The sequence below is a fragment of the Oratosquilla oratoria genome, chromosome 40 (assembly GCF_046742065.1).
Source record: "Oratosquilla oratoria isolate Oo_2021 chromosome 40, ASM4674206v1, whole genome shotgun sequence".
Taxonomy (NCBI): domain Eukaryota; kingdom Metazoa; phylum Arthropoda; class Malacostraca; order Stomatopoda; family Squillidae; genus Oratosquilla; species Oratosquilla oratoria.
In genome coordinates, this window is record NC_134816.1 from 19,897,332 (window position 1) to 19,910,169 (window position 12,838).

The following is a 12,838-nucleotide window of genomic DNA, read 5'->3' on the forward strand; positions in this document are numbered from 1 at the left end:
TCAGCGTTTGCTTGGCAAATATCTTGCCTTACTACGCATGTTCAGTTACAGGCACATAATCCATTGTGAATGATGACATCAGCAAATGTGTATGTACTGTGCTAGTGTAACAATAATATTAATAGATGCAAAGTAAAGTATAAAATCTCATGTTAGAAAGCAAACAAATTGGCAGACAAAAGCGGATTGGAGGCTGGAGTGAGATAATTGAGAAGAGGTCGAAACTGCATGCACAGTTGCTTTGTCGGCTCGCTCGCTGCAGGGATGATAACATGAGATGTTACCTATCAAAAGGACGCAGATTTGAGGTAGAGCATAAGAACATAAGAATAAAGGAGACTGCAAGAGACCATAAGGCCTACACTAGGCAGCTCCGTATCCATCACAACCTGTCATCCCCATCCATAAAGTTGTCTAATCGTTTTTTAAAACAACTGATAGTTTCAGCGCTTACTACATGGTTACTAAGTTTATTCCATTCATCGACCACCCTATTAGTAAACCAATTCTTGCCTATTTCCTTCTTAAATCTAAATTTGTCCAGTTTATAACCATTACTGCGAGTCCTGCCCTGTTGTTTTAATATGATGACCTTGTTTGCATCACCCTTGAACACCTCTATTAGATCACCCCGCACTCTGCGTCTTTCCAGAGAGTGTAAGTTAAGGTGCCTAAGCCTCTCTTCGTAAGGCAAATTTCTGAGTCCATGTATCATTTTGGTCATTCTTCTCTGTACTGATTCTAGTGAATTTATGTCCATTCTGTAGGACAGAGACCAAAACTGTACCGCATAGTCAAGGATGGGTCTAACTATCGCTAGATAGAGTTTAATAATTACCTCTGCACTTCGTTACCGTCCTAGTAATGAAAGCTAATGCACTGTTAGCTTTATTTCTGGCGCTAATGCACTGCTTCCTGGTTTTAAGGTCCGGACTCACCAGAACTCCCAAGTCCCTCTCGCATTCAGATTTTTCTAAAAACGTGTTATCTAAGCTGTATCTATTTTCGGGGTTGTGTAGCCCTACGTTTAACACGCTACACTTGGAGATATTGAAGTTCATTTTCCATTTCACCGACCATGTGAACAATTTGTTAAGACCATCCTGCAAAATCTCTGCGCCGTCTCCTGACCTAATTAGGCGTCCTATTTCAGTGTCGTTCGCAAAATTACTAACATCACTATTTATCCCGTCGTCTAAGCCGTTTATGTACATAATGAACAACCAGGGACCCCGCTAGTAACATTGCCCCACCTAGATTTTATTTCATTTATAGTGACCCGCTGTTTTCTGTTACTTATCCAAGCTCTAATCCATTCTAACACTTTTTCTCCTATGTCATGGGCTTTGATTTTATTTAGTAGTCTCTGGTGTGGCACCTTGTCGAACGCTTTGCTAAAGCCAAGGTATATAACATCGTAATTATCATTGTTATCCGACGCCTTATATACTTTAGTGTAAAAGGATAGAAGATTAATCACACATGGCTCACCCTTGGAAAAATCATGCTGTGAATCACGAATCAAATTATGTCCTTCGATGTGTTCTATGAGTCTATCTACTATTATTGATTCAAGCATTTTTCCTATAACCGATGTCAAACTGATTGGCCTGTAGTTGCATATAGACGATCTATCTCCCCTCTTAAAAGTATAATCAACGTTTGCCTGCTTCCAAACAGTTGGCACAAAACCAGTGTCTACCGATTTATTGAATATTTCAGTTAACTGGTCGCAGATTTCAAGTTTACACTCTTTAAGCATTCTTGGAAAAATTTCGTCTGAACCCGGAGATTTTGAGGCTTTAAGTCTTTCAATCTGCTTGACTACTTCTTCTTTACTAATGCTGATATTATATAGACTACTTTCTTCATCCCCTCTGAAAATCGGATCACAGTCAGGTACTTTTTCTAACCTCTCATTAGTAAACACCGACAGAAAATAATTGTTAAACTCCTCACTCATTTTTTCCTCCGATTCTATCATGACATTTTCATCGTTTTTAATTGGTCCTATTCTTTCTTTATTTTTGTTCTATAGAGGTGAAAGAAACCCTTTGGGTTGGATTTTGCTTGACTGGCTACCTTGATATAATTACGTTTCGCTGTACGTGTATTCCTTTTAACCAGCTTTGCCATTTCGTTATATCTTGATCTAAGGTGTGATTCCCCGTTTTTTATTTTTACGTGAAGTCCTCTTTTCATTCCGATATCATGTTTCAATCTGTCCGTCATCCATTTGGGAGTATTACTATTTTCCCGTATTGACTTTAGGGGGATAAATATGTTTTGTCTATTGATAATTAGATCAGTTAGATTGCTATACATTTCATCCAAATCGCTAACCTGACTGTTGAGCCCTCGCCCCCAAATGACCTGACCCAAGGTATACATATTGCCCTCCGTGACCCGACCCCTAGTCCTGACCTGACCCCCAGTCACGCATGTTGCAAATAGCGATCACAACTTAGTTAGATTCAAACTATTAAAAAAAAATTAATACATAATTGTGTTTCTAAAATACCCGATTTCAGTAAGGCTCAGTCCATAGGACTACGTTAGGAGCTTAAGCTTACAGATTCGGAGGCAAAATTAATCGACCTATAGATCAGATGTGGGAAATATTTTAAAGTACGCTTACTAAGATGATTCATACTTACATTCCTTGTAAAAACAGACGTCCCTCAAATCAGGCTCGTCCAAAATGGCTTTACAAAGAAACTGAACAAAGTATTGCTAAAAAGAGACAGGCTTATAAGAAATATAAGTGCTCGGGTGCATCTAATGACTATCAAAGTTATGTAATAATACAGATAAATTTAATAAAGACAATAAAAAACGAAAACGATAATACGAAATGAATGTCGCTTATAAATCCAAAGAGAATCCCAAAGAATTCTATAGTTACATTAGAGATAAAAAGGTTGTTAGGAATCACATTGGTTCACTATTATCTGCTTACGGTCAACTTAAAAATTCAAATGATGGAGTGTGTGATATTTTAAACAATTATTTTAGCTCAGTAATCGTAAACGAAGCACCTCAAAGTGAATTTCAAACTGAATCCTGTGAAAAGTCTAAGGTAAACATAAATAAATAAGTAAATAAATAAATGAATAAATAAATAAATAGATAAATAAATAAACTAATAAATAAATAAATGATAAAAAACAAATCAATCAATCAATCAATCAATCTATCTATCAATCAAACAATCAAATAAACAACCAAAAATTCTAACCACTTTCACCCGTCCATCTCCTCCCTCCGCCTGTGAGCCTGCATCACCTACGATTCGACTACTTCAGTTTACCGTCTCGACCCACACAGTCAGCTCATCAATCCAGTAAGTCTCCTTCATATATATATAGAAATAAATATATATATATATGAAAAATAGTGTATACACATAACTACACAAAGATATACATATATATATATATATATATATATATATATATATATATATTGATAAGTATTTTAGACAAATTATTTGGATGATGGAGAACATAAACACAGGGGAAGGCTCGGAACCCTAAACACTCTAACGTTTCGTTCGCGTAGAACTTCTTCAGAGAGTGTATGTAGAACTGCAATTGAAGTTTATGTACTAAATCTCATTATCTTTTCGGACACTTGGGAAAGGTCGTTTTTCTGGCGTGTTTTAGAATTAAAATACTAGTTTCTTTAGCTAAATTGATAAACCCTCCTCGATGATTCGATGAATTATTAGTTGAAATATATGCTGATTCAACAATTCTTCTAGTGAATTTATCAAAACCTTTATGGTAAATGATCGAATTTTTCCGCATGAACTACTAAAGAATTAGATGTCCTATGTGCTTTTATGTCGTTTTTATGTTCATAAATTCTTTTTTCTAATCCTCTTGATGATTCGCCAAAATAAGCCATTGAGCAACTATTGCACGGGATTTTGTATACGACGCTGTTTTCGGAATTGGTTCTCTTTTCAGAAGTCTTTATTAAATCACCTATCCTCTTGTTAGTTATTTTAGCTATGTTTATACCTGATTTTGTTAAATATTTGTCTATTATTGGTGACGTTTCTGAGCCAGGTACTGATATAAAATTTGTATTATTTTTATAATTTCTCTCTTTCTTTCCGCGATTGTAAATATTTATTGCTTTTCTTTTTGTTCTTTTCAACATTCCCTCTGGATATCCAAGTTTGTCAAAGGTTTTCATAATGTAATCAAATTCGCCTTCTAGGTATTCATTACTACAGATTCGTAGTGCCCTGAGAAAAAATCCTATTACTATACTACTCTTTGTCCTATCATCATGTGTGGAGAAGTAATGTACTAAGTCATCTTTGTTTGTTTCCTTTCTGTATACTGAGAAAGTTACAGTTTTTCCCACTCGTCGTATTAACGTATCTAGGAAGGGCAATTGTCCGTTTTGTTCCTCTTCTACGGTGAACTGAATATCGCTGTTGACCGCGTTAAGCATTCTCACTTTATTATTTACATTGGTGTTTTCGGGGATGATTGCGAGGACGTCGTCTACATATCTAAACCAGTGTGATCCCCTACCATTGATTCTGATAAAGTTTTCTTATTCTAATAACCCCATATATAGACAGGCCATCACTGCACTTAAAGGACTACCCATAGCGAGACCTCTATGTTGTATATGTATATGTGTATGTGTATGTATATGTATATGTATATGTATATGTATATGTATATGTATATGTATATGTATATGTATTTAAATGTAAATGATAGGCGCACATTCCTCGACGGAAAGTACATACGAGTATTGATATGAAATGTTTGTTCTAGATGCAGACTCAAAGCGCTTGGATACCGTAGGTTGTTGTTCACGAACAGAGAAGTTAGGGTTTTTATAATAGACGAGAAGACGGATTTTGCTGTCCGCACTTGTAGGGTGGCAATTTCTATGGATATTTTTAATTACTTTTTTTTTAATGTAGTTAGAAGAGTATGGTGCATGGTTTGATCGTTGTGTATCTGACATTTTGTTTGTAATGGTGTCTAAGTCTGTGTTGGATCATCCGTTGTTTGTGAGCATTTGTCTCGGGTGCTTTAAATTACTGTGCAGAGCATCCCACGAGGAGCATACCGTTATATCTATCTTTACGTGGGCTCCAATAACACTTTTCTTATAACTATCTGTCTACTCCCCATTAACGCTTATGCATTAATCCTTGTTACTGGGTTGTCTGTACATACTGGTTACATAACTGCCCGATGTAGAGTCTACCAGTACATCCAGGACGGGGAGTAAATCTCTGTTATTTATTTATACGGCAAATGACAGGCCGGAGATCTCCTAACAGCGGCACCGCAGAGTCTATAGTAGATTTCCACAATGGTGTCATTTCACCTTCCTGGAAAGCCAATTTCTCCACAGCGGACATGAAAGCTTCAGCGAAGAGTAGTTCTCATCACGGGAATTTAAGTGAAAATATTTTGGGCATTTAATAATGCATTGAAACTATTAGTTCTATTCACTCAAAACATGAGTATCTACAAATTCTTCGGATGAGCGGAGAGAGTAAATTCTAGGGATGTATGGGGATATGATATTATGAGACTTTTTGGCAACGCGATAAGAAGGGGTACGGATTTAGGAGATAATTGGTCTAAGTGAGCCAAAAAAAGCTTAATGACTAAAAAATTGTCTTAATAATTTGGGGAGAGATGACAAAAACACCAGTTATCTAGAAGACGGGAACTTAGTTAAACTCCATAGACTGGAGTTAGCTTCGTGGCCCGTTGAGCTTCACGCTAACCGTGGTCCCTGGTTCGACATCCAACGACTGACCTTGTCATCTTGTCAAATTGGATTCTCTACTGTAAATAAATTTCTGCAATTGATTATCGTTACAAACCATGCAGACTAGCACCTGCGTGTAAGTGAAGCAACAGACTTCCCTGGCGTATGTCCCCATTTGATGAATTGATGATGTTTCAGGTTCCACCGTCGAGTACCCACCGGAAAGACTTTGACTTGGAGACGATCACCTTCAATGTACCCTCGTGATGAACGGACATAAGATTCGAATCCTACGTGATTCTGAGACGAAGGAGGATGTTTTGAAGGACGTCATATCCCAAACAAAGGTAGTCGTACACCAATGCCTAAGGGTGTTTTCCCATAACGTCTTTATACAGTAAAGTATTGATGACTTGATAATAATTATCAATCAGCGATTGCATGGTAAATATCTTAGCTTACTACGCATAGTCAGTTACAGACACTTAATCCATTGTGAATCTGAGTGATGACACTAGGAAAAGCGTATGTACTGTGCTGGTGTAACAAGATTATTGAAAGATGCATAATAAAGTTTAAGGATTCATGTTAAAATGCAAACAAATTTAGGGGCAAAAGTGATCCAAAAGTAGATTGGAGGATGGAGTGAAAACATTGAGAAGAGGTCGACACTACGCCCAGAGCTGCTTTGTCGGCTCGTTCGCTCTCGGAATGCCAATGATACCTATGAAAAGGACACAAATTTTAGGTGGGGAAACGTTCGGATGATCCAAGGATCGGTTTCGTGGATTAGTGGGGGTTGGAAAGAAAATGTGTATAGAACTTCTAGGGCATTTAGTGAGTAATAGATGATTCTGTATAGTAAAGGGGAAGTTTAGAATAAGGCGTAAAGACTTGGGGAGCTAAAGGCTGAAAAGAAGAAGAGGAGGTGAGCTCTTGTCTCCCTATTTGCATGATCCATCCCAAGCTTAGACCGTAAGCCATCTTTGCATGTGGTAATGATAGGGAGATGACAAAATAAATGGGAAAGAGGCTCTCAATGGATGATGTCAGATGGGATTTACTTCTTCGACAGTGTACTCAAGGCAAAGTAGGGTAGGGGCGTACAAGGTTTAGCAACCAGGGGACTTCTACATGCAGCAGGAGGTGAAAGTCGATGAAGTGTGGAGTTTTGAACGACGCAGTTATTGAATATATATATATGGTGATGCGTGCGCCATCTATTCAGTAATTTGCCGTTTGCTATTGAGGATGATTCACACAATGTCCAACTGAGAAATGAAGGTTTGACTAAATTTTTACAAAACAAGGTTCATGCAATAAACACAAGCTACAAACCTGAGAACCGGTATCTCCCTAAAATATAGTGTTATGGATGGCTTCTGAGCAACAAAACATCGGGGATATTCTGGTGAATATTCTGAGGTTTGTGAATTGGTATGTCTACCTTGCTCAGCTAATCAATATGTACAAGACTATGTGTTTTTTCATATGAGCTGTACTCCTTTCTTTTTGAAAAGCAAGATGTTACTAATTCTTTTCTGGGCGAAGGTACATTGGCAGATGGCCGAGTTACTTGTTAGTCATTGCTAATTAATAGAAATTATACAGGAAATGTCGTTGGTAGTGCCACTATGACAGTCGTAAGACATCAGTTATCATTGGTAGATGTATAAGGTTTAAAAAGGAACCTATTTAGTAGAACATGAAACTGTGAAATACTGAATATTCTTAAGAGTAGTTTCATTCAAATGTACTATTGATGACATTTATCATTGGAATTAGGAAGAAGATTCCTTCATGGTTCTCGAACTGGACGACATAGTTCGCAAAGTGGAGCGCTGGAGACGCCTTCTTCCTCGAGTGGATCTTTTCTACGGTAAATAGATTGAACCTCAAATTCTTTTGCAAGAACTTATGCATCGACTCTTGACAAGTTAAGCGCACATTCAGGGAAGTAAGTTCATCGACGCATTTCTATAGTCTGTGCGCTCCTAGGAGTCCGTTCAGGGTGTGGTATACGTCGTGATTTACTATAAGCCATTCTAAAAAATCATTCTTAGTATATGTCTCTCTTATTTCCTATCTATGTGCTATTTGATATATATATATATATATATATATGTATGTATATGTATATGTATATGTATATATATGTATGTGTATATGTATATATATATGTATATATATATGTATATATATATGTATATATGTGTATGTTTCTTATGACAGATTGAACATTTTTAGAAGCTCCGCCGTGGGATACGAACCCTGACCCGTGCGTCGAATATCACGAGGTCAAGACGTTAGCAACTATGCTACATGGTGATGGTTCAAAAGGACTGTACTAGTCCCCGACCACGCTTCACGTAACATTGGAAGATCTAATCTCAATTTCATCTAATCCCGTATTAGGCGAGCCTTCCGACAAGTTGTGTATGTTTCTTATGACAGATTGAACATTTTTAGAAGCTCCGCCGTGGGATACGAACCCTGACCCGTGCGTCGAATATCACGAGGTCAAGACGTTAGCAACTATGCTACATGGTGATGGTTCAAAAGGACTGTACTAGTCCCCGACCACGCTTCACGTAACATTGGAAGATCTAATCTCAATTTCATCTAATCCCGTATTAGGCGAGCCTTCCGACAAGTTGTGTATGTTTCTTATGACAGATTGAACATTTTTAGAAGCTCCGCCGTGGGATACGAACCCTGACCCGTGCGTCGAATATCACGAGGTCAAGACGTTAGCAACTATGCTACATGGTGATGGTTCAAAAGGACTGTACTAGTCCCCGACCACGCTTCACGTAACATTGGAAGATCTAATCTCAATTTCATCTAATCCCGTATTAGGCGAGCCTTCCGACAAGTTGTGTATGTTTCTTATGACAGATTGAACATTTTTAGAAGCTCCGCCGTGGGATACGAACCCTGACCCGTGCGTCGAATATCACGAGGTCAAGACGTTAGCAACTATGCTACATGGTGATGGTTCAAAAGGATTGTACTAGTCCCCGACCACGCTTCACGTAACATTGGAAGATCTAATCTCAATTTCATCTAATCCCGTATTAGGCGAGCCTTCCGACAAGTTGTGTATGTTTCTTATGACAGATTGAACATTCTTAGAAGCTTCGCCGTGGGATACGAACCCTGACCCGTGCGTCGAATATCACGAGGTAGCATAGTTGCTAACGTCTTGACCTCGTGATATTCGACGCACGGGTCAGGGTTCGTATCCCACGGCGGAGCTTCTAAAAATGTTCAATCTGTCATAAGAAACATACACAACTTGTCGGAAGGCTCGCCTAATACGGGATTAGATGAAATTGAGATTAGATCTTCCAATGTTACGTGAAGCGTGGTCGGGGACTAGTACAGTCCTTTTGAACCATCACCATGTAGCATAGTTGCTAACGTCTTGACCTCGTGATATTCGACGCACGGGTCAGGGTTCGTATCCCACGGCGGAGCTTCTAAAAATGTTCAATCTGTCATAAGAAACATACACAACTTGTCGGAAGGCTCGCCTAATACGGGATTAGATGAAATTGAGATTAGATCTTCCAATGTTACGTGAAGCGTGGTCGGGGACTAGTACAGTCCTTTTGAACCATCACCATGTAGCATAGTTGCTAACGTCTTGACCTCGTGATATTCGACGCACGGGTCAGGGTTCGTATCCCACGGCGGAGCTTCTAAAAATGTTCAATCTGTCATAAGAAACATACACAACTTGTCGGAAGGCTCGCCTAATACGGGATTAGATGAAATTGAGATTAGATCTTCCAATGTTACGTGAAGCGTGGTCGGGGACTAGTACAGTCCTTTTGAACCATCACCATGTAGCATAGTTGCTAACGTCTTGACCTCGTGATATTCGACGCACGGGTCAGGGTTCGTATCCCACGGCGGAGCTTCTAAAAATGTTCAATCTGTCATAAGAAACATACACAACTTGTCGGAAGGCTCGCCTAATACGGGATTAGATGAAATTGAGATTAGATCTTCCAATGTTACGTGAAGCGTGGTCGGGGACTAGTACAGTCCTTTTGAACCATCACCATGTAGCATAGTTGCTAACGTCTTGACCTCGTGATATTCGACGCACGGGTCAGGGTTCGTATCCCACGGCGGAGCTTCTAATAAAAAAAAAAATATATATATATATATATATATATATATATATATACATATACAGTATATATACATATATTTACACTGAATGGCTCCCAGTGATCTTTTTTCAACCAGAAATCACTTTTAATTCCATGCCATCACAGTCGAGACTGAGAGTCGCTCGATGGAGCCATCCGTTGGAAATTAAAACGTGGACGAGCCGAGGGTTCGAACCCAGCTAACTCGTAACAAAGTCAGTGACGTAGCCCAATACGCTATCAAGAGAGATAGCGTATTGGGCTACGTCACTGTAACTTTGTTACGGGTTAGCTGGGTTCGAATCCACGTTTCAATTTCCAACGGATGCCTCCATCGAGCGACTCTCTATCTCGACTGCGATGGCGTGGAATTAAAAGTGATTTGTGGATGAAAAAAGAAAAAAGAAAAGAAAAAATATATATATATACATACATATATACATATATATATATATACATATATATACATATATATATATATATATATATATATATATATATATATGATAGATAGAGAGATAGATATAGATATAGTAAAGGACGCTGTATAACACACTGAATATAACTTTTTAGAATTATGATAATGACCTGAACCAATTGTGCAATATATGGCAGCACCTTTTCCCAATATTACCACGCCGAAACGTCATAGGTGAGACAGTGAGATATGTGTTTCTCAGTGAAAGAACAAGGAGACTGTGGCGGAGTTTCTTCATGGCGTCGGCTGGAATATTCGCCTGAACCAGCAGCAATAAAACACGTAATATAAATGTGACTTTTTAACGGCTAAAATAAAGCAAATGTGACTTGTTTCTGTGACTTTTTTTTATATCCAAAAATGGGATTTTCCCCCCTGACGTTTTTAGCGGCCACCATAAACCAAATGTGACTTTTTTTTCTCGCTCTCTCTCTCTCTCTCTCTGTGATTTTTTCCTTACCCAAAATTGTGATTTTTCCCGTGACTTTTTTACCGGCCACCATAAACCAAATGTGACTTTTTTTTCCTACCCAAAAACGTGACTTTTTTTTTTCTACCCAAAATTGTGACTTTTCCGTGACTTCTTTTTTACCAGTGGTATTATTTCCGGTCCGCGTATACCACACCCTAAAGAGACTCCTTGGACTATAGACTATAGCAAGTGTTGATATAAAAGACATTTCCACTCACTGTATACTTGAAAAAATATTTCTTTGTCGCGGCTCGTGCCGCTTAAATTCTTCTTATCGGCTTAAGAAACCTGCACAGCGAAGCTATAGCGATAATCCCATACCACACTCCTGGTCATATGGCCATTTCCCGAAGGTTGAGTGTGGTTTGAATTTTCCGCCAAAATCATCGGAAATTTAAAATTCCCGGCTCTGTGCAGGCATGCGCATTGTCGACCCCACCTCCCCCTCCCTATCCCCTCCCTTCTTACCCGGCTAGCTCGAGCCGGACGTCGCGTCACTTCAATGAGAAATGAAGGCTTCGCCTGTGGGAGGAGGGAGGGACCCTAAATCTGTGCAGGTTTCTTAAGCCGATAAGAAGAATTTAAGCGGCACGAGCCGCGACAAAGAAATATTATCGGCTGAAAGAAACCTGCACAGCGAAGCTATGCATGAGACGAGGACAGGTGGGAGGTGAGGTGAAGCCTGAATCAAACCGTTATTACGTGTGTCTTTCCTATGGGAGACTTATTCATTTTATCACTCAGTAGAGGGGAGACAGAAACGTCAAGTACCCACGCCGAAGAATGTGACATGCACAACATTGCACTGTTCACACAATGCGTAAATTATACGAAATTTGTATCCTGTTCAACGGTTCCTGGCCCCTCCCCACTCCTCGGTCGCCCTTTGCCCCCTCCACTTTTTTGAGATGAGAGGGGTGGAGCCGTTTCCATGGCGACACATGGGACAGGGGCGACCGAGTGGTAGAGACACCGTGTCCCCAAGGGAGTCGTCGATGTCCAGTCCCTAGGTCCCGCACCCGCTCCACAGAGTGGGTGCGGGGAAACTCCAGCGACCGGCGTAGGGCCCCCGACCGAAGCCAGGGACGCAACAACCTGTGGAGTGCTGAGGGTATCGGCCCGGGCAGGTCACGCGGGAGAAGCAGTATGCTCCTGTCGACCTCCCGTACCAGCCGTCGGCGCCCCAAGCGGCTCAGTGGAAGGGCCGGGGTCGCGAAGTTGAGGCCCCCCCCCCCGCCACCGAAGGAGGGAGGACGTGTGAGAGAAGCACGCTCTTTTGGCGCAGGGGAGCACCCGAAGGACGCTGACTGTGTCCCACTCAATCCCGAGCCAATAAAGTCTCTGTGTGGGAGCAAGGGCAGACCCGTCCCAGTCCACCCCGAACTCCACGTCCGCCAACACACTCAGAGCCACTGAGATGTCGGCCGATGCACCCTCCCCGGTGGGCAAATGCATCAACTAGCCGTCTAGGAACATGAGTGTGGAGACGCTTGCTTCCGTCCAACGTACGCCTACCACTCTCACTAGTTTCGTGAAGATCCTCGGGGTAAGCGAGAAACCGAAAGGGAGTATGCGAGGCCAAGTTCGTTTCTGAGCGACCTCGTCCGTGGGCGTTAGTCAAGAGGCTTCGTCCTGGGTGAAAACGTTCTCTGAGCGTCTCCCACGAAGACGGGCCTGGACCCTCGGTATGTATCCAACTCACCCCAAGTCTTCCCGCGGGAAGTTCTCGAAGCCCGTGGCGAGCGTCTTCATCCAATAGTGTGCTATGGCAATTTGTGACGTCTCATCACCCACAAGCGGACTTCTATATGTTTAATACCTAGTGACATCATGTGATTATACTGTGACGTCACCGGATTGATCATGGCGCCATAGGATCGTCTCGTGACGTCACAGGGACACAAATTGACGTCATAGGACTACATGGTGACGTCAATTTATCACAATGACGTCATCTTATCATAC

The 12,838-nt window shown here is 40.6% G+C and overlaps 1 protein-coding gene across 1 annotated transcript in view; it reads left to right on the forward strand.

The window, feature by feature from the left end:
* The window catches only part of LOC143020494 (ornithine decarboxylase-like), a 35,616-nt gene that overhangs the window by 961 nt on the left and 21,817 nt on the right, over positions 1 to 12,838 (forward strand). Inside the window, exon 3 of the mRNA XM_076176920.1 lies at positions 7,546 to 7,639. Within this exon, the coding sequence (XP_076033035.1) occupies positions 7,546 to 7,639 (94 nt within the window). The remainder of the gene's footprint in view (positions 1 to 7,545; positions 7,640 to 12,838) is intronic.